At 41.4% G+C, this 26396-nt stretch overlaps 1 protein-coding gene across 4 annotated transcripts in view; it reads left to right on the top strand.

Annotated features, from left to right (window-relative positions):
• Positions 1–333: 333 nt before the first annotated feature.
• The window catches only part of GAB1 (GRB2 associated binding protein 1), a 129292-nt gene continuing 103229 nt past the window's right edge, over positions 334–26396 (top strand). For all 4 annotated transcript variants that reach the window (XM_066232812.1, XM_066232795.1, XM_066232805.1 and 1 more), the window contains exon 1: positions 334–466. In XM_066232812.1, the coding sequence (XP_066088909.1) occupies positions 395–466 (72 nt within the window). In that variant the 5' untranslated portion in view covers positions 334–394. The remainder of the gene's footprint in view (positions 467–26396) is intronic.

The raw sequence follows: 26396 nt of genomic DNA, 5'->3' as shown, positions 1-26396 counted from the left end.
TCCGTCCCTAGGGGGTGGAGCGCAGGGGACAGGCTTGGTGCCGGGGCAGAGTCCCGTAGAGCCCGAGCCGGCGGGACGGACGCCTGGTGGCTAGGCAAGCGCGCTGAAGGGAAGCCAGAGTGCCCTCGGAGGGCGGCGGCCCCTGCCCGGAGGTGTCGGCCTTGGCGGCGCAGCCGGCTCCTGTTCCCGTCCCGGCACGGCGCGGGCAAGCCTCGGTCGCAGAGCCCCAGCGCCTGGCGCAGCCAGCCCACCCCGCCCACCCCATCGGACTGGGGTGCGCGGCCAGAGAGCTAGGTCCCCACAGCTGCACGCCCGACAGGCGTCGGCTGTGTCGGCAGCGCGCCCGCCCGCCCGCTCCTCCGTTGTCCCGGCCGGAGCCCGAAAGGCGCGCACCATGAGTGGCGGCGAAGTGGTCTGCTCCGGATGGCTTCGCAAGTCCCCCCCGGAGAAAAAGTTGAAGCGTTATGTAAGTAGAGCTTATGCCGGGGCTCCGCGGGCCTCAGCGCCTGCCCCTCTCCCCCGCCTGCTCGCAGGCGGCTGCAGCTGGCCCCGCGCTGGGCTGGGTAGTCCCCATCTCGGTCCCCTCGGCGCCTGTGGGCCCGAGTCTGTACCCTTACACCCTGGCCTCCACTTTGCGGGGAAACTTTCTTCCTCCAGATTACAGATGCCTGCTCTGTGGGCCTCGTTGGCCCTGAAGAGGGCCTGGGATTTCCACTTAAACGCCCGCTGCATGTTTCGATTATTCCTTTTAGAAAGGGCAGGGGGAAGAGCATTCTCTTTCCCTTGTATTTGCATGTGATCTTTATGCGACTGCTGTGTACTAAATTTCCCGCACTAGGAATACCACTGAGGTTGTAGAAGTCACCAGCCTTCTCTTTGGTCCGCACACCCTTTCTCTTTCTCCTGATATGGGTTTACAGACGGGAAGCGGGCTGTGGATCTGGGAAGTTGGCATTAGACAAGCATCTGAAATCCACAAAAAGAGAAAGAATAAGAAGTTATTACGCGCCCTGCCGTTTGCTTAGCAGGGTTCACATTTTCGCGGTTTTGAATCCAGCTAGCGACAGTGGAGTTTGGCCCAAGAGCCTTGGCAATTTGCTGCGAGAGGAGGGCGCTGGAGGGAGTCTGGTGGCTGGTGTTTGGGCGTCTAGGACATGCTGTCAAACCCCGCAGGAGGGGACAGCAGAGGCCCGTGAGGATTCTGTGGTCTTTTCCCAGGCCACCAGAGTTGCTTAAATGGTATTTGTGTAATTGCTACGAGATGCCGATTATGTGTGAAACCGTTTTAGCTGTTAGGAGAAATGTTCCTTGAAAGAACCAGCCTTGCTTTGGTGGAAATCTGTGCTCTCTTCAGGGATCTGGCATCTTACTCTCTTCTCCCCCTTTGGGTCTTTGGTGGTTGTTACCCTGCAAAGGAAAAAAGTGACACTTTTTCCCTGGCACGTGGAGCAATTTTTTTCTAGCAAAATATCTTTCAAAAGCAAAATGTATGCCCCCTTAAATATAAATTTGCTACCAATGGCCAACACTTCTAAAGGAAACTGTTACTTGTTGAAGGATATCTACACCCAGTGTTAGAATCCAGTTTAATCCTATTAGTCACTGTTTGCTTCCACAAAACCATGTGAAGTAAAATACTTAGCTTCACCTACAACTGACCAGTGAGTTTCTTGTTTACTTTCTGCCAGAATTTGTAATAGACAAGTAATTCTCATTTAAGAACTTGTTGCCACAAATCCTAAAAAAATTCTGCAGAGATTTTGAATCCTTCTAAATTCTGTCTCTCCACTTATCACAGTTTGCTGGTAGAGATTCTAAACTTTATTCCAAAAATTTGGGAGAGGCAGTGTCTCCCCCGCCCCCCACAGCTCTTATAAAGGATGTATGTGTGTAAGAAGAGGGAGTAGAGCGATAAAGAGATGTATTTGTTTTGAGAAGGCACATTCAGGAAAGACCTAGACCTAAATGATTGGGTTCTTGGAGGAACTAAAAAACAATAAGTTTGCTGAAATTGGTAGTGATAATAGAGGTTTAATGTATTCTTTCACGTGGTTGCTCTGTGGCCCTCTGAAGATATGCTTGCACTGGACTAGGCACTATGAGATTAGGTAATATAGCAAGAAAAAGGCCCTGCTTCTTGGGCTTACCATTGAATGTAATATAAACCAGGAAGAAAATCAGCCAAAAAGGAAAGTCCAGATTTTAAAAATGTTATTATTTTATTTGATCATTCCAACAGTTTTATGAGGTATCTCTGTTTTACAGATAAGAAAACAGTCTACATAACGAGAATGTGGCTGAGGCAGAATTGGAACCAGAATCTGCCTGATTGACTGGGTTATAAAAAGGTTAATTCAGACTAGATATCTCTAAAGGTCCTTTCATATTATAATTTTTTGCTCAGTTGGTTAGAGCATCGTCCTGATAAGCCAAGGTTGCAGGACCCCAGTCAGGGCACATGCACGAAAGAATCAACCAACGAATGCAGAAATGAGTGAAACAACAAACTGATATCTCTCTCTCTCTCTCTTCCCCCTCCTCTCTCTCAAAAATTAATAAGAAAAAAATTTAAAATATTATAATTTTCTAGTCTATGAGTATTAGTTCAGAATGCAAGAAAGAGGTGGGGTGTGGATTAGAAGGACGTTGCTAAAGAAACGTACAACCCTTCAAGTGGCTTTCTGAGTCTAAGGGAAGATGAGACAATTGTATAAAAAAAAGTGACCTGACAGTGCGTAGTGGTTTTGGACTGTGTGCCAAGCTGAGTGCTATGTTTTTTGGGGTTTTGGGGTGTTTTTTTTAGATAGATGTTTTGAGCTTGAGGAACAAGCTCAGTGTAGTATGAAACCATGGGAATGCTTTAGAGAGACAGTGGGTTCCTAAAATTGTGTTTTCAACAGGGGGAAGATTCTGCCTAACAGCTGGAGGGAGGTTGAGTTTTTCTTGCCTGGAGAAATACTAGTGTTTTCTTAACTCACTAGTAAAGTACAAGGAAATGGCCCAGGGAGACAGTGGGCAGGGTGGCTTTTGGGATAGAGGGGTTCAAGGAGGTGACTGGGGTGGGGGTTACAAGTTAAAATGAAGCTTGTGTATATTTTAGCTGTCAAGTTGGTTGACCAGAAGATTTTGAAATTTCCAGATTATTGATCTTTTGACTTTGGTATCTAATTCAGATTGCCTTTGCTACAGCAGCTTTGACCCTCAAAGATATCGGCATGTATTTATGCATTTCCTATGCTTGTTTTCTCTTCATGTAAAATCTTTGTTTTCTGGACAGAAGAAAACTTTGTTGGTCTCTGGGCTGGCAGAATGTTTCTTGTTAATGGTTTTTAATGACTGGGTTTTCTGTGAAAAGATATTTGGATGCATGATACTATAATTGTTAAAGGAGACTTCAGGGAGTTTGAGCATTGGTTCTGTTGGGAAACATTTGGCCCTTGGGACTTTGACCGTTGTCTCGCTCTTTATAGTATTTACAGGGTGGTCCCAACATTGATGAAGATGATCCATAAGGGCTTGTAAGTGACAAAAAAATATATTTTTAGGTTTATCTTTAAAGTCATCGCAAGTTATGGCCCAATGCATTCCATTTACAACTCCATTTTATGTTCCCTGGGCACCGTCAACTTAAGCAGCATTATTTTTGCCTAACTGACGTGTTCATCTGACATGGAAGCTTTTCTGGAGTTTACTGAACCTAGTGAAAGGGGCATAAAAGAAAGTGAGAGAAAGGCTGGAGTAGTGAGCAGATTCTGTAGCTTTTTTGTCTCTGTAACTTTCTGTATCTTTATTTGCAAAAGGGCGAGAACCTCTCATACCTGTTTCATTCTGTGAATTTTTAAAATTCTATTTAAAATGGAGGTGAAAACTGACATGCTTTCTCTCAGTTTTGTGGCTACTGTATTGTCGTTTTTGTTTTGTGTTTCCTATTAAACAGCTGCTTTTTTACTTTTAAGAACCTGACTGGAATCATGCACAGATCACCGCCACTAAAGGATAAAGAAAACAAGTGAACTCTTTGCAGCGTACACTCCACAGACTTGCTCAGATTTTTAAAGAGTTATGTAAACACCAATCAGCCATTTGAAATAATGGTGATATTTTCCTCAGAACTTGAAATTTTGAGCTGGGATGAAAAAGTAAGTGTGGGAACAAAGGACCGATTCACGCCAGCTGGCTGTCACCATATCTCTGCGGGAGGAGCTTCCCCCTGGCCTGCCCCGAGCCTGGACGCCACATTTGGGCTCCTCCATGGCCCTGCTGTCAGCATTGGGCAGGTGTGCCATCTCAGCAGGAGAACCTGCTTCTGGGGCCAGAGCAAGGAGGCCCGTTAGCTGCCAGCCAGCCTGAGAGCCAGAGCTCAGCCAGTTCGCGGGTGTACGATCTACACCCAGCTTGCAATCTGCTCCCCTACTGTCAGTTAAGAAGATGGTTCTTGTCTGGACTTCCAGAACACACCCCAATTCTAGAAATGGTCCTAGAAACAGAAACAGCCTCTTCCTCTGGTTGGGCACCTGACATCTTACATGGAAAGAGGCATGGGCAGCCAGAGTAGCAGCCTCTCCTTGGTTTAGGGACAGCTCGGATTGGTGCTAAGCATTTAGTCTTTGCTCAGTAGTGTTGCTACAACAAAGAGGACTGAGATATCTGGAAGTGCTTCGTGCCCCTATAGGCAGTTACCAGAAGCAGTCAGTGGATTTTGAAACTCTTGTTTACAGTGACCGAAGTAGCAAAATTATTCTGTTGAAGACATTTTTTTTTCTTGCAATCTTCCTGTTAGTAACATTCCATTCAAATTCCAAATGTTTTCTTTTTCCCGTTTCCAGTGTGGCAGGAACGTTGCTATTAACAGAGATCATCAACTGCCAATTAGAGTTAAGCCTTTATGACAGTTAATGATAGCTAATTTTTTCTCTGTGCCGGGGCTTGATGAGTATGGACTGTCCATCTAAAACACGCTGCATTTCCTAAATCTTGTCCTTTGGGATTCAGAACTACATTAGGGAGGTGCATTGGTTTGGAGAGGAGTTTTAAAAGAGTTCTACTGTTCTAAGAATTTGTTTTCAAAAAGTGTTTTAAAGATCATCTTTGAACATAATATAGTACAGGGCAAGAGTTATACTTGGATAATCTGGTTTATAGCTGAATTGTTTATTTCCGTGTTTTGTCATTATAAGTCTGCTTAAAAAATATGAAAGAAATATAATGACAAAGCACTTTTTAAGATTAAATGAATTCTCTATTTTGGAGTCAACATAAAAAGTGTAGATAAGGTCTTGATATTTTACAGATTGGGGAATTTTAAGAGATGGTACATTTCAGAAGGTGAAGTGCCAGCATTCTGATTTTCTTACAGAGATGAACACAAAAGAAAGCAGATAGCAGTAGACTGTGTGTGACTTTGTTTTTGAATGGTTTTGGGTAAATTGTGCTATTGTGTAAGGAACTCCAGACTGAAGGACAGGACTGGACTTGACCACTACCTGCATCATCTTTTGACCGATCTGATCCTCAGTTTTCTTATCTGTAAAATGGAGGAGGGGTAGGCAATAGACCTGCATTCTAAACTCCTACAAGTTTTACATTCCTCTTGTCAGACATTTTCTTAGGAGATGGAGGCCCATGTGGAGACTTCTCAGTAGGCCTCCTTTCTTAAGGAGTCTTAAGAAATAAGTCTTAATTTATTGCTCATTTTAAATAGTCAATGGCTATATTAGGGACTGCTCAAGTCGAGGACCCTGGGTGCTTTGGTTAACCGAAATGCAGGCTCGCTGAGCACAGGCAGCAGTTTCTGGGCTGGGAACTGTGTCATCAGCACCCAGGGCAGTGCCTGGCTCAGAGAAGCGCATCTAATCTCTGTTGACTGAATAAAAAAATGAACAGGTATTTCTGGAGCTTTTGTATTGTGTCATGTGGAGTATAATGGAGGGAAAGGCCCACTCCCTGCCCTGAAGGGGTTTCTAATCTATTTGTGAAGAGAACCTGTAATTTATGCATGTACACTTAAATTGTTTTATAAGACATGCTGTAAGGCCATCTGTGATTAATCGTCAAATGAAATGATACAAATAATAGTTGCTTAAGAGTTCAGACTGAGAGGGGAGAGGGGAGGAGGCTGCTAGGGAAGCTTCAGACGTGCCTTTCAGCTCAGTTCTTGGAAGAACTGAGATACCGCCGGCAGAAATAGCAAAATCATAAGGGAAGTCTGATTTTTCAAGGAAGAACGAAGACTTTGTGTTGAGATTAGACATCTTCACGAAGAGAACGGCCTGAGACAGCTCAGGTTCATAGGTGGAGTTTGCACAGAGCTGTACTTCTGGTTCCTGTTGCAGAAGTTTCTGCCTCTGCCGCCACCGAATAATGCTCCTGACCCGATCCTGGACTGCAAGGGATTTTTTTTTTTTTTTTTGTATCAGACTAGAAACAAACAAAGCAACTTGTTTGGTCACCTGAACTGATTAAAATTCCAAGGGACATGTGTTATTTAAGATTTCTTTATGTCTGTTTTGAGCTAAATAATTCATTCTGGCAAGCCTTTGGTTTACAACAGAGAGAGCATGTTTTGGTGGGAGGAAGAATAAAAGAGCCTTTGATTCGTTTGCTTCTGAGTTGAAGTAAGGGGGCCAGCGCCGCCCTGGGCTAGCCTCTGATTTTGGACTTTGGAAGCCATCTTAGCCCAGCCGTGGGAGTGCCAGCTAGGGTTGGAGGGGAGAGAAGAATAACCCACTGGGTCATGTTAAATCCTGTCTGACTGTCGATGGAGGGCTTTCTCTCATTTCACATCCCTTGCATTAACACGGTGGCTAATGTCCACGAAGTTAGAGCTCCATCTGAATTTGTCACTTGAACTTAGAAGTCATGACATTTCTGTGACTCCTTTTATCTCAGTCTGTCCACTAAATAAAGGAAACATATCATGTCCCAGGTTGCGCCCCCCCCCCCCTTTTTTTTCTTTCCACTTCAGTGACAAGCGTGAATGAAATTAGCATTCTTTTCTTCTTTGGATTACTGTTGGGGAAAAGTGGTTCCTTGTGCTGTAGATTTCTACATCCATTAAATAAGTAGCCTCTTCAGTTGCCAGCTCTATGGCTAGGGGAGCCTAATGAATTGCAGATGGAATTCAGGCTTGTGGAATTACTGGGAAAGGTCATTTTAGGAACTGGAAGTTTTCTGACCACTCTCGGCTTGTATGTATGAAGACCTTAAACCATACAGAAATGCCTTACCTGGACAAAAGAGACTCGTTTGTTTTAAGCAGTTCTTTTATTCATAGGAGCAAAATTCTCCATAAGTGAAAAGAAAAATTCTGGTTGCTGAATGCATACGAAGTAGAACACAGATTGCTACATACAAAACAGTTGAGACTGTGCACTGCAATGCATGTTAAGTTGTTATCTCTGCTGCATTAGCTCTTGAAGCATTCTGATTACAACTTGTAGCTGCCAAGCCCGGTCCTGCAGTGTTATCTGGAGCAAAAATTTTCCATGTGGTTGTTTTTAGCAGAGCTACTATATGCAAACTGGACATGAAGATGTAAGTTGCAAAAAGAGCTTCTAGAAGAGGAAATGTGAGTTATCTTCATTTTTTTCTACCACTTGATTGTTCTTTACTTAGTGTGCGTTTCAGACATTTTTATCATATTTCTAAACTGAGTTTGCTTTTATTTTTACGTACTGGAAAGAATGCCAAATTCACCACGAGTTCTTCTTATGGTGGCTTTTTTTTTCCTGTCAGCTTTTTACTTTGAATTCATACTTGGCCTAGGTAATTCCCAATGTGTTAAAAAAAAATGTCCCCAAAGGAAATAAAAACATGGCTACATTGTTCTATGAATTAAAAACAATATACCAAGAGTCCAAACATTTCTTTTAAATGTAAAAAAATCTTAGGTCATTTTTTTTTGTAGGAAAAAAAAGACTATACTTTAGCTATCCTGCTCATTGTTTTTCTTTTCCCCTTTTTATTTTTCTTTGTTTTGACTCATGTAGTTTAAATTTCTTTTGTTTGAAAAGCAGTATTATAGGTTCTTTAAGAACGACATGCATGGAATGGAAGAAGAAAACATCAGAAGTTTATTTTACATTTGAAGAGAAAAGTGACAGGAAGACATCTTCTGGTCTAAAGGAGGGGACATATCAGTTAACATCAAGGCTTTTTAACTTCCACCTTGCTCCGTTGCGTTGCATATTGTCATTATTGCTTAGCTATTTTGCATGAAATAAGCTGATGAAAATAATTTTAGTTAAGAGGTTCACTTTCCTGAAATGAAAACACAGGAAAATAGACAGAATCAGGAGGTTGAGAACTCAATCTGTTTTTGTTGTTGTTTTTATTATTTAATTGACATCAACTACCCAATTGCTGTAAAATTTTCTTCACTTTTTTAAGTGGGAGAAAGATGAAAGCATTCTTTGTCCCATGGATCCCTTCCCTCTTGCTTTTTTCCTCTTTGTTTCCATGTTTTCCTCTGTAGTATAAGCCTGGCCACCAACCTCACAGAGTACGTATGCATCCTGACACACACTTCCACCTTCTCTCTAATGAGGGGGGTTAGCCCTGGCCTTGTAATGCGGTAATCAAGACTAGGGATGATAATGATCTGCAGGCATGTAGGTTGTTTTTCTCTTCTGAAACGTAGTCTAAGTTACTGCTGTACTGGGAAATGTGGTTAGGCCACTTTCTGACTAGCAGAACTCCTCCCTGAGATGACTACCTGGTTAAAGAATTAAGTACCTGGTGTGCTTTCCCAGTTCCAGTCTGTCACACATTCCTGGCAGTGCCTTGGCCAGACTCTTGCAGTAACCAAGATGGAAGTGCTTCTGGTTGGAGGGATGACCCACTTGACTGGCAGGAGAGAAGTGCTTTCATCTTTGACTCTGGGAAGAGAAACACTTGCTAAAAGGCTACCTCCTGTGTTCTGAATTCCAGTGGTGTTACATAGAGCTTGATGAGGAATGATCACCTCATTTCACTTAGGGATGTATTATTTGAACCCCCTCCCCTCTGGCAAAGTTATAATTGGCCCCAAAGTTGTGTAAGAGTATTGGATTTTACAAGTTCCCCCTGACAATTTCAGGTTTAAATGCTTGAAGTGTGGAGGAAAGGTAAAGGTAAATACTACACTAGTAAGAATGCAAAGTATTTAGGAAGCTAATTGGTTACTAGTGATGCTGTTACCTGCACAACCAGAGCTTCCTGAGTAAACTTCAATAGATAGATAGGTCCTCTCTCCAAAGAAAGGGACACAAAATTAAATTGGTACAATTAAATAGTATTTCTCTTTTTCTATCTCTACATTCAAGCAAATAGTCAAAGCAGTAAAAGCAAGGCTAATATATTTTTAAAATATCTCTTTGTAGATGATCTTTATAATAACCCACAGTATACAGAGTAGAAGGTATATACACTTGATTTGTTTACAAAGAAAATTAGGGCTTCATTTCACATTCTTTGGTGTTTGTAACAGGGTATTGATGTGCAGGGCACAGGGATGGGATTTGTTCTCTAAAACGTACAGTGCGGGACTTTGCACAATCTATTGGACAACATGACCAAATAACTGAAGAATTTTAAACTTTAAAGATTATAAATCATCTTGTCCAATGTTCTCAATCTTTTCTAACCCATTTTTCTCTAAGACACTGCTTGAATGTCTTTTGACTTTCTAAACCAGTGTTACTTTCTGTGATTTGTGTCACCCAAACGATAGCTAGGTTGAATATCTTTCCCAGTCACACGTATTTCCTCCCGTAGTCTAGAGTCCAGCCTCCTTGTTCTACAGGGAATGAAAAGTAGACTCTGGGAGACTAACGGATTTGTCCAAGGTCAGACTAGTTAACCAGCTGCTGTGGTAGGGCCACATGTGTCACCTCCCAGGTCAGATCCTTCAGTCACTGAAGGAAGGCCCTTTGGGAAGAATTCAGAAGAAGAGGACCAAGAGGGCACTATCTCCACTCTTCAAGAGTTATTAGGGACTTAGGATGCACTCTGTGCTGCACATTGTGTTATGATCAGTGGTGCGTGAGACAAAGCTCTGGAATAATTTAGCAGAGGGAGGTGAATTCAGGGACCCTCTGAAGCCTTAATGAAGGTGGTAAGAGAGATTTCACCGGGTCCGTAAAAGATGGGTTCAGTTTTCAAAGATGGGGCTAGAGTGAGACTCTATTCCTGCCCTTTCCAGTTAGACACTTGAGTGGGTTTTGTGTACCTGGCTGTCCCTTCTTCCTTACCTGCCATTCATTTCGTAATGGAATATAGCCTGGGTCCTTTTCCACCACTCTTGTGTAAACAGCTCCCTCTGTGGCCCTCAGTGACCTCTGGTTGCCAAATCTAGCAGAACTAGATTTGAACTTTTAGGTTCTTCTTTTTCATGGAACTCCTGATGGAGATAACCAACCCCTCTTCTCAAAATATGTTCTTCCCTGTGCCTTCCTGATACCAGGCTCTGGGTTCCTTCAGTGTTGGAGTTCCTATGGGTTCTAGTGGTGACCCTGCACGGTCTCCTCTCTATCTCACACTGTTCATGGTTCTTTGGGAGTTCATGAACTCCTTTGAAAATGTGATAAAAGCTCTGGGCACTCAGTTTCCACAGAATCCTTACAAACTTGGATGCAAATGGTTTTATAACTTTGCACATTTTCTAAGTGTAAAGCCAGTAGCCAAGGCCACCATCACAGCCACCTGGCCCATGCAGGTTCACATTGGATTTGGACAGTCGGTAAAGAAACAACGGAGCCAAAAACTGGTGGGCTATCATCTTTAATTCTAGCTTGCACCTGGCAGGCAAGTAAAAACACACACTGGGCTCCAAAACCCACTCATTCAGTGCTCACAAAGCTATTGACTTATCCGAGTTTCCTAGAATCAAAGGTTTCTAGCTCACCAGACTTATTCACCTCTGTTACTGTTGGGCAGATAAAATGTATTATGCTCACTTTGTTAAAGATAACGCTGCCCACGTGGAGGCCGTTGCCCAGGTGATATTAATGTGTGTCTCTGTGGGCTGTGGGAAGGCAGGATCCTTGTAGCCTGGGGCTTGGTTTTAGGATTGAGCCTTTCCCACCCGTTTTGATGTAGGGTAGTACAACCCCATCATGCCCCAGATAAGTGATTTTGTATTAGAAACTTCCCTATTTTGTATATTGGATTAAAGGTTATGAATCTACACTATAAAATGGGGGCAGAACAGGAGCTTGCGCTCTTGGTTCCTGAGATTAGCATTAGAGAGCAGAGAGCAGAGAAAGGCCACGTGGAGGAGGCCAGGAGAAGCAGCCAAGATGGCGGAGTGTTGAGTGAGAAGTCAGTTTGTGCAGAGTTTGTGCAGGGAGAAGGAAGGAGATGGGGAACAGAGGTGAATAAGTCTGGTGAGCTAGAAACCTTTGATTCTAGGAAACTCGGGTAAATCAGTAGCTTTGTGAGCACTGAATGTGAATGGGTTTTGGAGCCCAGTGTGTGTTTTTACTTGCCCGCTGGGTGCATGCTAGGATTAAAGATAATGGCCCATCAGTTTTTGGCTCCGTTGTTTCTTTACTGGCTGTCCAAATCCAATGCGAACCTGCATGGGCCAGGTGACTGTGATAGTGGCCATGGCTACTGGCTTTACAGTTCCCCATCTCCTTCCTTCTTGCACCCTGCACAAACTCTGCACAAACTGGCTTTTCCTTCAGCACTCCACCATCTTGGCTGCTTCTCCTGGCCTCCTCCATGTGGCCTTTCTCTGCTCTCCTCTCTAATGCTAATCTCAGGAACCGAGAGAGCAAGCTCCCGGGTCTGCCCCACTTTATAGTGCAGAAATCAAAAACCTTTAATCCAATATACAAAATAGGGAAGTCTCTCATACAAAGTCACTTATCTTTGTGACTTTGAGGCATGATGGGATTGCACCACCCCACATCAAAAAGGGTGGGAAAGGCTTAGTCCTAAAACCAAGCCCCAGGCTATAATGGTCCTGTGGGGGGGGGGGGCCACAGCCCACCCCCAACACACATTAATATCACCTGGGCGATGGGCTTCCACGTGGGCAGTGCCATCTTTAACAAAGGGAGCATAATATATTTTATCTGCCCAACACTAACCTTCAAAGCCCACCTATGGATCTTAAATAGCCCCTGAATTATACATAGGCTGATGATTCGAAGATCATATCTCAACCCATGTCCCCTCCCCATCTATGGATCTGCTTAGATAGCCTACACTACAGCAACTCAGAGTAAACATGTCTGCAGCAGGTCTTACCAGCGCAGCCGGTCGGAACCTGGTTTTCTTAACTGTTTCCTCTTAGTCAGTTGCTCCACCATCCCTTGTCCAGTGGCTTAAGCCAGAAGGTTTTCTTTGTGGCCTCTCCCTCAGTCTTCACCAACCTCAGTGACCAAATCCTGTCCATTTTACCTCCCAAATGCCTCTTGACTTATTGACCCCTCTGTTGCCTGAGCTAGTTTTTGCCTTTCTTCTGGATTGTTGCACTAGCCAGATGGTCTCCTTTCTTCAATTCCTGCCCCTCCCCCCTCCAAGCTGTCCTTATCAAGGCGGCTGAGTGGCCTTTCTGAGCACATCTGATAATACCACTCCTCAGACTGAGGCTGTTCTTCAGCATCCCTTTGCTCAGGAATGCCCAGGCCTCTCCTCAAAGCATGCAGGGCTCTGCCACGTGGCACCTGCTGTACCTCCAGTGGCATTTGTCTACTCATTTCTCCCTCCAGCTCTTATTTCTGCTGCCCTTCATGTCCCAAGGTGGCCTTGTGACCTCTCCTTCTGGCCTTTGCTCGTACTTATCGGTCCCTCCTCCAGGAATTCCTGACCCTCCCTTGTCTGCTAACTTCTGCTCCTCTGCCCCCTGGGAGCCCCCCTGAACTGCCCCCGCATCCCTCACGCACTTACACATGCACGTACGCACGCACTTACGCACGTACATGTACACACGCACACAGCTGGCCATTGCCTCCGAGCTGTCCTCCTTGGTTCTCAGCTGCCCCTGCAGCACAGCCGCTGTCACACCTGATTACACCCACCTGTTTAATTGCCTGTTTCCCTGGGAGATGATGGGTCCACATTGTGATTTTTGGTAACATTGGGCACTTTTGCCTTCATGCCCCCACCCCTACCTACAAAAAAAAAAAAAAGAATAAAAATTATGTTTTAGATCTGCGTCAATATGAAGATGAATATATTCCAAGCTGGTTTTGTTGTTATATATGCATTATTATGATACAGATATTCCTCAACTTCGAAGGGGGCTAAAACAAACCCAGAGAGGTTGAAAATAATTGCCTGTTTGAAATGCATTTTATAAATACATCTACCTTACGGAACATCCTAGCTTAGCCTAGCCTACCTGAAACGTGCTCAGAACACAATTACCAAAACCGCTGGCAACTCAGTCTCCTCAGAAGCTGTGTACCCCGCTGATTGCCCAAGGACTGGACGCTGAGCCCGCCGCCGCTGTCCAGCACCACGGGAGGGTCTTGTACCAATTATCACTGGCCTGCGAAAAGATCAGAATGCCAGATTCCAAGTGCGGTTTCTACTGAAAACGGATAACTTTTGCACCATCATAAAGATGAAACAGTCTAAGTCAAATCCTTGTAATCTGGGACTTGTCTGTATTCACTTTTCTGATTTTGAAAAAAAAATTAATATTAAATACTTTTTGTGGGTTCCTGCAAGATTCAGGAGTCCTAGCACTGTGCCTCCGTACCTGATGGATAGTTGGGTATGTTAAATGGACAGATCGAGTTGTCAGCACCCTTCAACTGATCGATTGTGACCAGGGATGTTTCTTTATGTGGCATTTCTGTAGTGGCCTGGATAGCTTACTAAAACAATATTAAGGTGCTGTGTTTTAGTCCCTAGTAATGGAAAAATGTATGGAAAGTTAGCACGATAAAAGATGCATATATATATGTATATGTATGTATTATATAGATGCATATATAATATATATGTGTTACATATACATATGTATGTAAGAGCAAAAATCATGAGATTCATATGATATCAGAAATAGGTCCTGTGAGTTCTTTTACTAATATAAACATTTGTTCATGTTGTTTCTGTGTACAGCAGTGGTTTTTAGTGGGAACGGGGGGATGATTTGCCCCCACTGGGGACATTTGGCAATGTCTGGAGATGTTTTCAGTTGTCACAAAACCAAGGGTACTACTGACTGTTAGTGGGCAGGGGTGGGAGTACAGTACACATGCTGCAGTGCACAGGACAGCCCCCCAGCAAAGAATCACCAGGCGGAATGTCCACAGTGCTGAAAGTAGACACAGTCCTGTAGAGCAGGGATCCCCAACCTTTTTTGGGCCATGGACCGGTTTAATGTCAGAAAATATTTTCACGGACCGGCCTTTAGGGTGGGATGGATAATGTATCACGTGACCGGGACAAGCATCAAGAGTGAGTCTTAGATGGATGTAACAGAGGGAATCTGGTCATTTTTTAAAAATAAAACATCATTCAGACTTAAATATAAATAAAACGGAAATAATGTAAGTTATTTATTCTTTCTCTGTGGACTGGTACCAAATGGTCCACAGACCGATACCGGTCCATGGCCCCGGGGGTTGGGGACCACTGCTGTAGAGGGATCCTTTATAAAGCGTGGTTCCTGCATCTGTATTATGTATCTAATTTATTTCCCTGTGTTTCCATCAGAAGCCATTATTCAGGGGCAAGGGGCTGTGTGGCAGCACCAAACATTTATTTTTCTGACTTCCATGAGGCTGAGAAAGATAGTCATCGAGGCGATTGAGCTTTTGAACAACAGGTTTGGCGCCCCTTTTACATGGGTTTATATAATTGACAAAATCTTTCTCCAACTGTCTGTTGTCATGGAAGTCATTACCGAATACTCATTTTGCCCTTGCTAATTCTAGCCAGAGTACAACCAATTGTTGTCTGGGTGGGGAGGGGGGGTGCTGAGTCATTTATTCATGCTCTTTATTACCTTTTGGCTTGAACATCACCATTCATTGTTCACAAGCAGCCCAGCTTGTTTACTTTTTATAAATTACATGTAATCACTCCTCTTGCAGGTCTGGCTACTGTAATTGGCAGTAGCCACGGAGCAGGGCTGACAGGTCTGTGTTTATGCTGATGTCTCACATTCAGTTCCTGTTGTACTTGCCGGACTTTGTTGCCTCTTCCACCTGTGTTTTAAAAGGAAAGTGAAAAGAGAGCCACCACCATGCTGTCTTCTCATGCTCTGATGGTACTTATTTACAGCTTGGTAGAGTCCCTGTGTCCTTAGGTTTGGGGAGAGCAGAGGATTTGGGTCAGTGGTCCTCAAACTTCAGTGTGTGTAACAATCACCTGGGTAACTTTTAAAATGAAGATTTTCCTTCCAGCTCTTCTCATTCACTTCTCCTTTTTTTAAAAAAAAAAAATTAAGGTATATTTGACATGTAATATTATATGAGGTTCTGGGGTTCAACTTAGTTATTCAATATTTATATCCCTTTGAACTGATCATGGCAATACATCTAGTAATGATCTGTCACTGTACAAAGTTTTTTCAATACCATTGACTGTAGTCCCTAAACTGACCATAAAACGAAGGTTCCTGAGCCCTACCTACTTTCTGATATTTTTAGCAAACCTAGGTAGAGGTCCAGAAAATGGCATTTTCTAATTCAAACCCTGCTGATTCTGATGTAGGTGGTCCTTATATACTTGGAGAAATTCTGAGTTGGGCATAGAGGAAAAAAAGAGAGGAGGAAGAAAATTCAATGGAAGTAAAGATGTACAAAGGGGGTGAGGGAAACAAGAACCAAAATTTATAAAATAATTTAGCCTCTTTTCTGTGAGATAAGGGAAATATGCCATGATGCTTAAAAAGAATGTGCTTAGAGTTTTATAGCAGAGACTTAGATGAGACTGTCTCCCTGTGACACTGTTAGAGGATGACAAAAGTGAAAGGGAATTTTTAGAAAGGTTAAACTATGAGAAAGTACCTAACTATTGGCAAGAGGCTCAAAATACGTTATTAAATCAAGGAAGGTATTATGTCGGTATCGATGTAACAAAGAGTGTGAGTTCCTGAAGGAGGAGTTTATGAATGACTTAAAAATGAAGAGGAGAAATGAGAGAGGATTAGCTCTTCGCCAGAGCTTTGGTTATTGGATCTGAAAGCGTAGTGTTGAAATACGGTCCAGGTTTCCTGGACTAGTTCTGACTTCAGACATTCTTTCCCATCATCTTCATAATACGTGTCTGATTGGCCCAAATTTTTGTTAGTTGAGATCTTTTTGATGTGTATGAGCACCGAAGTAGTTGTATTTGACTAAAGAAGTTCTCTCGCTTCTCTCTCTTTCTCTCTCTCTCTCCGTTTAATATGTGTATTCTAATCTGTCTCTTTCAACCTAAACTTTGATTTTAAAATCCATTTTAAAGAAAGAAAGCAAAAGACAGAGACAGCAAGGCAGATTCTTTTTTAGAAAATTGATCAAGAAGTAGAACCAAGTAGGAATGGTTGTTTAATCTTAACAGAGAACTGACGTGGTGGAGGGGTCAGTTCCAATCACCTGCTGAACTTACTTCGTTTCTAGAAAGCCATGATATTTTTTGATATATTATTTCCTTAGGGTAACTTTGTGATTTCTTTTGATTACCTTGCAGAAAGATCTTGACACGCCCCTTGCCAAAAATAAGAGGAATTTGGAAAGTTACTTATAAAAATAACTCATTAGCTTCTGTTAAATCCTTCTTTATCCTGCTCTACCTCTGCATCAGAATGAAATGAATGTTCCTTTTTACATTTACTCTACCCGAATCATCTCTGTGTCTCAGGGTTCATGTTCCATACCAGGAACCTAGATTACCTATAGAAGTTTCCATCATTAGTTTGCTCATCTTTCCTCCCTCCCTTCCTTTCTGCATTCTTCCATGCTCCCTCCCGTCTCCATTTCTTTACTTAGCCTCTTAGATACCATACTATGCCCATCTGCTCACAAGATCTTACTGGATCTTCCTATCGCCTTTGTAAGTGTTGGATATCATTATTGTTATTCTTTTTAAATATTTTTTATTCTTCAGTGACAGTTGACATACAATATTATATTCATTTCAGATGTACACCATAGCAGTTAGTATTTATATAACTTACAATGTGATCACCCCTGTAAGTTTAGTGCCCATCTGACACCATACATACTTATTACAGTATTATTAACTATACCCCATATGGTGTACTTTACAGTCCTGTAACTGTTTTTATAAGTGGCAGTTTGCACATCTTAATCCCTTCCTCATTTTCGCCCATTCCCTCAGCCCCACCCCCAAGCCTAATGTGGCAACCATCAAAATGTTCTCTGTATCGAGGAGCTTTTTTCTGTTGGGTTTGTTCATTTATTTTGTTTCTTAGATTCCCCAAATAAGTGAAACCATATAGTCTTTGTCTTTCTTTATCTTACTTATTTCACTTAGCATAATTTCCTCTAGGTCAGTGGTCAGCAAACTCATTAGTCAACAGAGCCAAATATCAATAGTACAACGATTGAAATTTCTTTTGAGAGCCAAATTTTTTAAACTTAAACTATATAGGTAGGTACATTCCTTATCGAGGTAGCGCCCGCACGTGGTATTTTGTGGAAGAGCCGCACTCAAGGGGCCAAAGAGCCGCATGTGGCTTGCGAGCTATGGTTTGCCGACCACCACTTTTTCAATCCATGTTGTTAACAAATGGCTTTTGATCTTTTTTATGGCTGAGCAATATTCCATTTGATATACGTACCACCCCTTTATTATCCATTCCTATATCGATGGACACTTAGGTGCCTTTCCTATCTTAGCTTTTGTAAATAATGCTGCAGTGAACATACGGATGCATATGTCTTTCAAATTAGTGTTTGGGTTTCTTTGGATAAATAACCCAGAAGTGGAATTGCTAGGTCCTTCTTTGTCTCTTGTTATAGCCCTTGCTTTAAAGTCTATTTTGTCTGATAAAATTATCGCTACCCCAGCTTTTGTTTGTTTGTTTCCATTTGCATGAAATATCTTTTTTCATTCATTACTTTCAATCGGTGTGTCTTTCGATCTGAAGTGGGTCTCTTGTAGGCACCAAATGTATGGGTCTTATTTTCTTATTCATTTAGTTACTCTATGTCTTTTAATTTAGCATTTAATCCATTTACATTTAAAGTCATTATTGATAGGTATGTAGTTATTGCCATTTTATTATTCATCTTTTCAAATCTTTTCCCCCATTTTCTTAAAAAAGTTCCTTTAACATTTCCTGTAATACTGGTTTGGTGATGAAGTCCTTTTACCTTTTTCTTGCCTGACAGTCTCTATATCCTTCCCTACTCCACTCTCCTGACCGGAAGTCCCTCATTATTGTTATTATGTGAAGTCTCTACCACACCCTCTTATTGCACTGACATTCCAGGTACAGTCGGTTAGTAGATCACTTCACTGCTGGAGTGAATATTAGAGGTTGCTGTTGGTGCTGGAACCCTATATCCAGCTTCTACCATGTCCTCTGGCAACCAGGAAGGCCAGATTCCTGGGACTTCTACCCTGCACTGAGAATGAAGGCCGGGCTCACAACCTGTTCTCTTCATTTCTGGTAACCTTATTTTCTTGCTTGCATATGTTTTTAAAACCATACATTTGGGAAACCTCTTTTCTTACTATATTTTCAGATCTTTTTCTCTACAATTTATATGTTGTAATCCTACAACATATTCCATACATTGGTTAACACATGGTGATAGATGTTTCAATGAATATTTAAATTGGCTGAGAACAAATATAAATGCTCTGAGGGAGAACCATACATTAAGTAGTCTTCCAAGTGCAGCATAAAAAAATATAGTAGTATATACATTTTCAGTGGGAATATTTTAACTTAACATATTCTGGTTTTGGTTTAACATATAGAAAAAAGTTATAAAATATTAGGTAAGCAGATTTATTGCAGTTTGCTTAAGTTTATAAAGGGAAATGTTTATTTAATGATTATATAAGATTTATCATTAAAGTTAATATACATATTTAGCGTTATAGTAATTGTTCTTTTACTTATATTTAAATAGAAATTAATCATAGATTCACTTAAAATTCATGGAATGTTGGTACTTTGACTATTCCTGTTTTAAGGTATAATTTTTAATACTCAGAACATAAAATTCTTTAATAGCTCTGTACTTACTTCACTGATTCTTACACAACCAAAAGGTATTCTTTTATGGTAGTTTTTAATGCATACAACATTTTTTTTTAGCAAATATGGTTTTTATTCTCAAGCTGGAGAAATAGTTGTATGTTGAGAAACCCATGTTTTTAGTAAGGGAAATTGGAACATGGATATTGAAGTGTTTTTAATCTTTCAAATAAGGTTCTAGGCTGGACAGCATCCCTGTCTGTTTTCAAATAGAATCTGTTGTGTTTCCAAACCATGTGTTTCCAAAGCAGAATACATATTCATAGCTTGTGAGATTTTTATTGAAGCAGTTAAGGAGAAGAAAAGGACTCAAGGAAGGTAAAGGTAATACGGTAAAGTCTCCTCAATCTCTCTGTTGTTGTTGTTGTAGTTTTAATTGAGGGTGAAAACACATCACATGAAATTTGCCAGCACTTTTTGGGAAGGCGTGCACCCCACCTGTTTTGCTCCTGCACTCTAGTAGGAAGTTAGTTCTGTGGGATTTGCTCACCTGAGCCACCAGAAGATCCTACTTGATGCACCTTCGGAAATCCCACACCCCTCTCTGCCCCTGAGGAAATTCTTTCCTGGTCTTAGGTTCAGTGCTCAGTTTAATCTCAAGCATAAGACAATGAGTCATCCTGGGTAAGTATGTAGTCCCATTTTTACCTTCCTTCCACCCTATCTTTCATTTTTGAACTTAAGCTAGGGGATCCTGATTTTCTTCAGGAGGTCTGGTGGTCTGGGGACTCATTTCAGAACTGGGAGATGTTGCGACTTTTTTTTTTTTTTTTTTTTTTTTTTTGGAACTAGCACTTTCTGTTCCACTGAACACAAAGCTGCATAGCCTTGGTTTTAAAATTCAGACTCTGTGTGGAGTGTGTATCTGGATGAGGAAACAGGTGGATGTTTTGGGGGGGAGGTTGGGAGACAGAGGAAGGAAAAGTTTTAAATAGTCTGATTTTGTGGGGGAAATCTTGAGATTTTCTTTTTTAGAATAGGCACAAACCAAAAATGAGTATCTGGTGGCTTTGCAATTTCATGGTATACACAAAAGAAATACTTCATATTGGGCTCAAGAGATAATTGTTGAATAGCTGTATTAAGTGCTTAGATTTCTCGAGTTCTGCCTTTGATCCCAGTTACCATTATCCACACACCATGTAGCTACTACTTGCATTTCTTCATTTGTAGACAGAAAACTCTTTCGCTGGGGAATTATTTTAAAAAGAATACTTGCAAAGCGGCTTGGAATCCTGTTGGTACTTTAAATAGAGTACTTAAAAAATGTAAACTACCAGTGTGTATGTTTTTACACCCGATAGAGTACTCTGGGAGTGAGAGTGACTTGAGCATAAAAACATTCATTTGTGAAGACAGCATACATTTGAGCAAAGCCATTCTCTGTAAATGCTTATTGAAAACTGACAGTCTTTGAGCCAACAGGCAGAAATCTCACTCAGCAAGTGTTTGGCACACCTGTGTTAATCTGCACGGGTTCAGTTCACACAAAGAAAAGGAGGTGGGGTTACGTGATGAGAGCACTACGTTTGCCTCATTAACATATTTTGAATAACTGTATTAGCATATTTGCCAACTAAACTAGGCGATGTGGAGGCCTGCCCGCGAGCGGAGGGAACTTCTGAGGAATATAGAGATCTGAGCCTGTAAAGTGCTTACTTTTTATTTTTGGAGGGGGAATCATTTTAGAAGATCCTATTTAGGATATTTTCCTTACTCTCCCAACAACTTTTTTATAAAATTCTGCAGAATTCTCGGATCTTCTCTTTTCTCTGCCTTTTTGTATTTTTTTAGTAAAAGGTGAAAGATTTATACTATCTGAAGAGAAACCAGAGTATTTTTCTGTGTGTGTGTGTGTTTTTTTTGTTTGTTTGGGGTTTTTTTGTATGTGTTTTGTAAAGTATATATCACACTTGTCTCAAAAATCGCTTTTAGTGTTCTCTCCTAGATAAGAGTGAGTTCCTACTCAGACTGTTTGTTTTTTTTGTTTTGCTTTGTTTTGTTTTTGTCTTTGTAGAATTAGTCCTTAAGCTCTTTCTCTGAGTCTCGCTGGGGAAGGTCTTCTGTAGGCTCATCGTGTGAACACAAACGGTTGGAACAGGACAGACAGGATAAACCAGGGTGCCTGTAGCGCCAGCTTCTACCGAGTAGATGCTCAGATCGTAAAGATGCCAGCCCCGCTTAACTCTGTAGTATACGGACGGTCTTTACAAGGTTCTGGTTTGGCGACCTGTCTCTGTATCTGTCAGAAATACAGACTTTGCATGGACATCTGCCTGGCTGAAACCACAACTTTACGTTTTAAAATTAGTCAAAGGAGTAGCCGATTAAAACCAGGATTTCTCTGATAGTCTGACATGTCTGGTTTTAAGGGTGAGAAGTTGAGATGGGGGATGTTCTCTAGTTCTCGTTTGGGTGCAGCTCAAGGGAATATCAGGGAGCTTTTCCAAAAACCATTCACCGTGGTCTTCCCTCCCCCCTTGTTTACCTGTTGCAGTGAAGGGTGGGTAGAGGTGACAGTTTAATGAGATGTCATTTGAATCTAGACTCTGTGGGAGGTTGCTCCACCATGTAGTGGTTTTCATAGTTTAGGCTAGTTTGCAACCCAGCTTCATGCTTACTCTTTAGAATGGAAAGATACATCCTGATGATACCAACTCTCACTCCTCCTATCAAAGATTTTGAAATAATATATTAAATATACATTTACTATGATTGCTAAAAGAGAGGTGTTTTTTTTCCCCCGGTTGGAGTTTTTTTTTTCTTTGTGTCTTTAAAGGTTGTTCTTAAAAGTAGTTTTGAAAAATTAATTTTAGAGAAGAAGAGGAAGAGAGAGAGAGAGAGAGCGATCAATTTGTTGTTCCACTTATTTATTCATTCATTGGTTGATTCTTGTAAGTGCCCTCACCAGGGATTGAATCCACAACCTTAGAGTATTAGGACAATGCTCTAACCAACTGAGCTACCTAGCCAGGTTAAGACTGACTTTTTCAAATCACAAAAATGGAATATAAAAAATGTAAGCTATTTTCCCCACCGAGGAAGAAAGAAGGGTGTAGCCACGAAGTGTGGAATAGCAAAAGCTTTATTTAGTAGAGCGCTTCTCGGAGGAAGTTCTCTGGTCCACCAGATGGGGGCCAGAGAAGTAGTGTCACCTCTCCTCTCCTGTTTGAGGGTACTTTATAGCGTCATTAGGGTGGTCGGGTTGATATGACGTGGTGAAATTTCATTGGCTGACAGTCGTTCTTTTTCGAAGGGCTCCTGGGAAGTTTATTTTGGTGTGCATGGGTATGGGTGGTTCCAGCCAAAGTTCCTGGGCCGGGTTCCTCACGTGACCTTCCCCCATTGCCGGTGGATCTCACAAAAAAACAGGAAAGAACAAATGTGATCATAGCTTAAAAAAAAAAACCCTAGAAAATGAGAACTTAGGAAAAGAACTCTGGTACATTAAACCAAGTCCTAAATTTTTAACAGGTCTTGTATATATTTATATTTTATATACCAATCACATGCATATAAATATGTATGCTTTTATCGATAAATTTCTAGACTGAAGTTATTAAATTTCAGCTAGCTTTTGTTGAACTTCTCTGATTAACTTGTGATTTTGTTAATGTTATGTGATTATTATATTTACACAATCATTATCTGCTCTTAACCAATCACAACTGATTCTTTACAACTTCTTTTCCCAATTGATACATAGTAGCCTGTATACAAGAACAAATTTATAAGTGATTGTCATCATGTAATTAACGGCATTATAAGGTTAAGGAATCCCTTTGCTTACCATTTTAGTATTTTCCGTTTTATTATAAAATGTTAAGTAATGTATTTATGGAGCCTCTCTATTGTGTTGGTTTATCGTATTATAGGAATACTTACGAAATGTTTCCTAGTTTCACTGTTTAAGACAGGGGTAGTCAACCTTTTTATACCTACCGCCCACTTTTGTATCTCTGTTAGTATTAAATTTTCTAACCGCCCAGCCCACCGGTTCCACAGTAAGGGTGATTTATAAAGTAGGGAAGTAACTTTACTTTACAAAACTTATAAAGCAGAGTTACAGCAAGTTAACACATATAATAATAATAATAATAATAATACTTACCAAGTACTTTATGTCGGATTTTCGCTAAGTTTGGCAGAATAAATCTTTATAAAACAACTTACTATAGTTAAATCTATCTTTTTATTTATACTTTGGTTGCTCTGCTACCGCCCACCATGAATGCTGGAATGCCCACTAGTGAGCGGTAGGGACCAGGTTGACTACCACTGGTTTAGGACATCTTCAACATCTCTGAGGGTGGTAGATATAAAATCTGTTTCTCAAGCAAGTACATGCATGAAACTAAAACAATTTATTCAAGTCATACAGCCACACTAGTGAAACTTAAATTCTGGCCCTAGGCCCGCATTTAAGCTGATAGGCTTTGTGTGTGGGAAGAAGATACTAATTACTGATAATCTCTTTATAATGGGTTAATAGTTTTAGGTCCAAATATGAGTTTTCAATAAGTATGCCAGATTAAAAAACAACAAATGAAATATAAATACTGACTTTTGTGCCCCTTTTCATTAATTTTAGTGACTTAGTAAATTGATATTTATGGAAATACATATGATAAGAACCTTTTTTACTGGTTGTCTTATTCTCCGTATCTTACCGAGAAAGTGTTGGAAGAGAAGAGTGAATGGAGAAGCTGCCTGCAGGTGCGGTGAGGTCTGACTCATGTGACCGTCCTGGCAGCTGGCTTCTCAGGTCCCTGGCTTATTTACATATCCTGCAGTCCAGACTGGCTTGTCCTGTTTGGTAGGTTTGTTATAAACTGCAGGGCTGAGTAAATGTGTGATAACATTTTCAATGGCCTTAGAAGGGAACAGCCCTTGAGGGAGGAGCGATCTGCAGAGGGCCCCAGCTGTCAGGTGCGCCAGGGTCAGCCTCCTCGGGGGCCATTTCTATTTTCTCCCAGTAACAGGAAATAAACATGAAACTAGAGTGTAACTCCTGGCCGGAGGACCACTCCTTTGCCCGGGTGACATCAGCATGCCAGGTCTGATACCGACAATGTCTGATACTGAGAGGAGATTTTCCCTGGTCAGTTAATGAGTGCTGTACCTGTGCAGAAACCAGAAGACCAAACCACTTTCGCCTGCCTGTGCCCAGGATGAAAACAGAGAAGGACAAAGGGAGCTAGAGGAGTCCCTGTTCCCCTCCCCTTCCACGGGCTTCATGCTGAGCGTGTCTGTTGGCTGCACAGAACTGGGTTAGGCTGACATGCAGTGCTCAACTCATCCCCAGTGACAGGGTTACTGGCTTGTCGAAAGCATCCTTGTTCTATCTGTTTAACTTGATGAAGGCTGTGCTGAACCTTCTGGATGTCCCCTTCAGTGTTAGGTCTGTCCTTCTCAGATTCACTTCTCATCAGGCCCCCAGCTGGAAACTGGGATCTGATGGTGAGTGTGGAAGTCTCCCCCTAACCCACGGGGCCTCACTGAGATTTGCAGGGCTTCCCAGTGTCACAGGTTGTTGGGTGGTGGCCATGACCTCCTACTGCCATGTGATGCTCTGCAGCCTCTCCCTATCTCACCTGTTTGTCTCAGGACTTCTCTTTGGGGGGGAGGGAAGAAAAGAACCCTAACTTAGAAGATCTCAGTTTAGCAGCAGCCTACGTTTTCCCCCATGAGTCACTCTTAATTCAAAAATATCCTAAAAGAGGTTGTCATTTCTGTAGGTCAGGCAGGTTGCAGCCTGCTTGATTTTTTTTTCATGTCTTGGGTTAATAATGATTTTAGAGGGTAGAAGAGGAAATGGCGCTTTTATGAATGTTGCATAAAATTATATGGCCACGTGCAAATGATCTAATTTCCTATGAATCCTGGCATATAGACAGAAGCTTCATGTGTGTAAGGAGATCCACCACTATCAATCACCTAGTCTGAAATAATGAAAGAGAATAACCCCATATACTATAGATCACATACATTTTTTTAAAATTACAGTTCAGAGTTGGGAAACATTTCCAACAGTTTACATTCTTTTGATTTTTTAAAATATTATTTTTGCTATTTTAAATTTGCTTTCATTGTTTGAGATAAAAAAAAATGCCTTCCTGTCCTAACTTTTGAACTGAAGGTTAAAAACCTTTGTCCATGGAGTTACTGTCTTTTCTGTGGCTGACTGTTGGGTTCCATCAGCAGAAGATTGCTAGGTCTTCAGAGGACAAGATGGAAAAATGAAGTTAGGTTTAGGACAAGGAACTCAGAGATCGCAAAAATTGCAAAGTAAACTTTTTTAAGTGAATGAATAACTGGCCACACAGACTCTTTTCCTGTAAGTTCCCTTTTCCCAAGCCCTTGCCATCATACTAAAAAAAGTGTTTTCTTGTGTGCTGAGTGTTCTCAGAATCCTGCTGCTTACTATTAGTAAGAATTCTGTCATGTGCCGGTTTTGTTTTTCACATGATTTCTCCATCCATTTGGGTCTTACTGGAAAAAAAATTTTTTTAAGTCCAATGGTAAAAGTTAATGATAATAAGCCAAAAGAAAAATTTAATACAAACTTCTAAACAATTTAGTTATAGCGATGAGGAGGAATTAAATATATTACCCAAGGTGAATGAAGTTAGCTCATTGGAAGAGGAGTATCAATTCTAAACTAAAGATAAAGTATGGATACTTAGTTCCAGCTTCAAAAATTACATTTTTCATATCCTACCTGGCCTTTTCCCCAAGGATATGTATATTTAAGATTTCTCTGTCAAGCTAAGACAAGGTGATGCTACTGACTGAGCCGGCTTCAGGAAGGGCATTACAGTCCTTTGGGAATAATTAAGCAGGGAGATAAAAATCCAAGCATTCTGAAGGATACAGTTGGACTTCTTGAGCAATTGGATTCTTTAGGGCATCTAAGAAAGTAGCTGTATGTTGTTGTTTTTTTTAAGGGATAGTGTTCTGCATCACTCAGTGTAATGGGAAAAAATAAACCTATTAGATACTACTATGAGAACAGCACGATGATGTCGTCATCCAGTCGTTCTCGTTAAGAAACAATCTCAGAAATGCTCAATAACATTTTGCATGGCAGCTTCCTCTGACTCCCTTACCTAAGGGGAGGATCTCACTGTATGTGTTTACACGTAAATCTTACCAGTGGCCTTTGACCAAAAGTAATAAAATGTTACCTGACTTGGTGGTGTATCAGTCAGGATTCTCAGCTGTAAGCAACAGA

The sequence above is a fragment of the Saccopteryx bilineata genome, chromosome 1, assembly GCF_036850765.1.
Source record: "Saccopteryx bilineata isolate mSacBil1 chromosome 1, mSacBil1_pri_phased_curated, whole genome shotgun sequence".
Lineage (NCBI taxonomy): Eukaryota > Metazoa > Chordata > Mammalia > Chiroptera > Emballonuridae > Saccopteryx > Saccopteryx bilineata.
The sequence above is the reverse complement of the archived record's forward strand: the minus strand, read 5'-3'. Positions and strand labels throughout refer to the sequence as shown.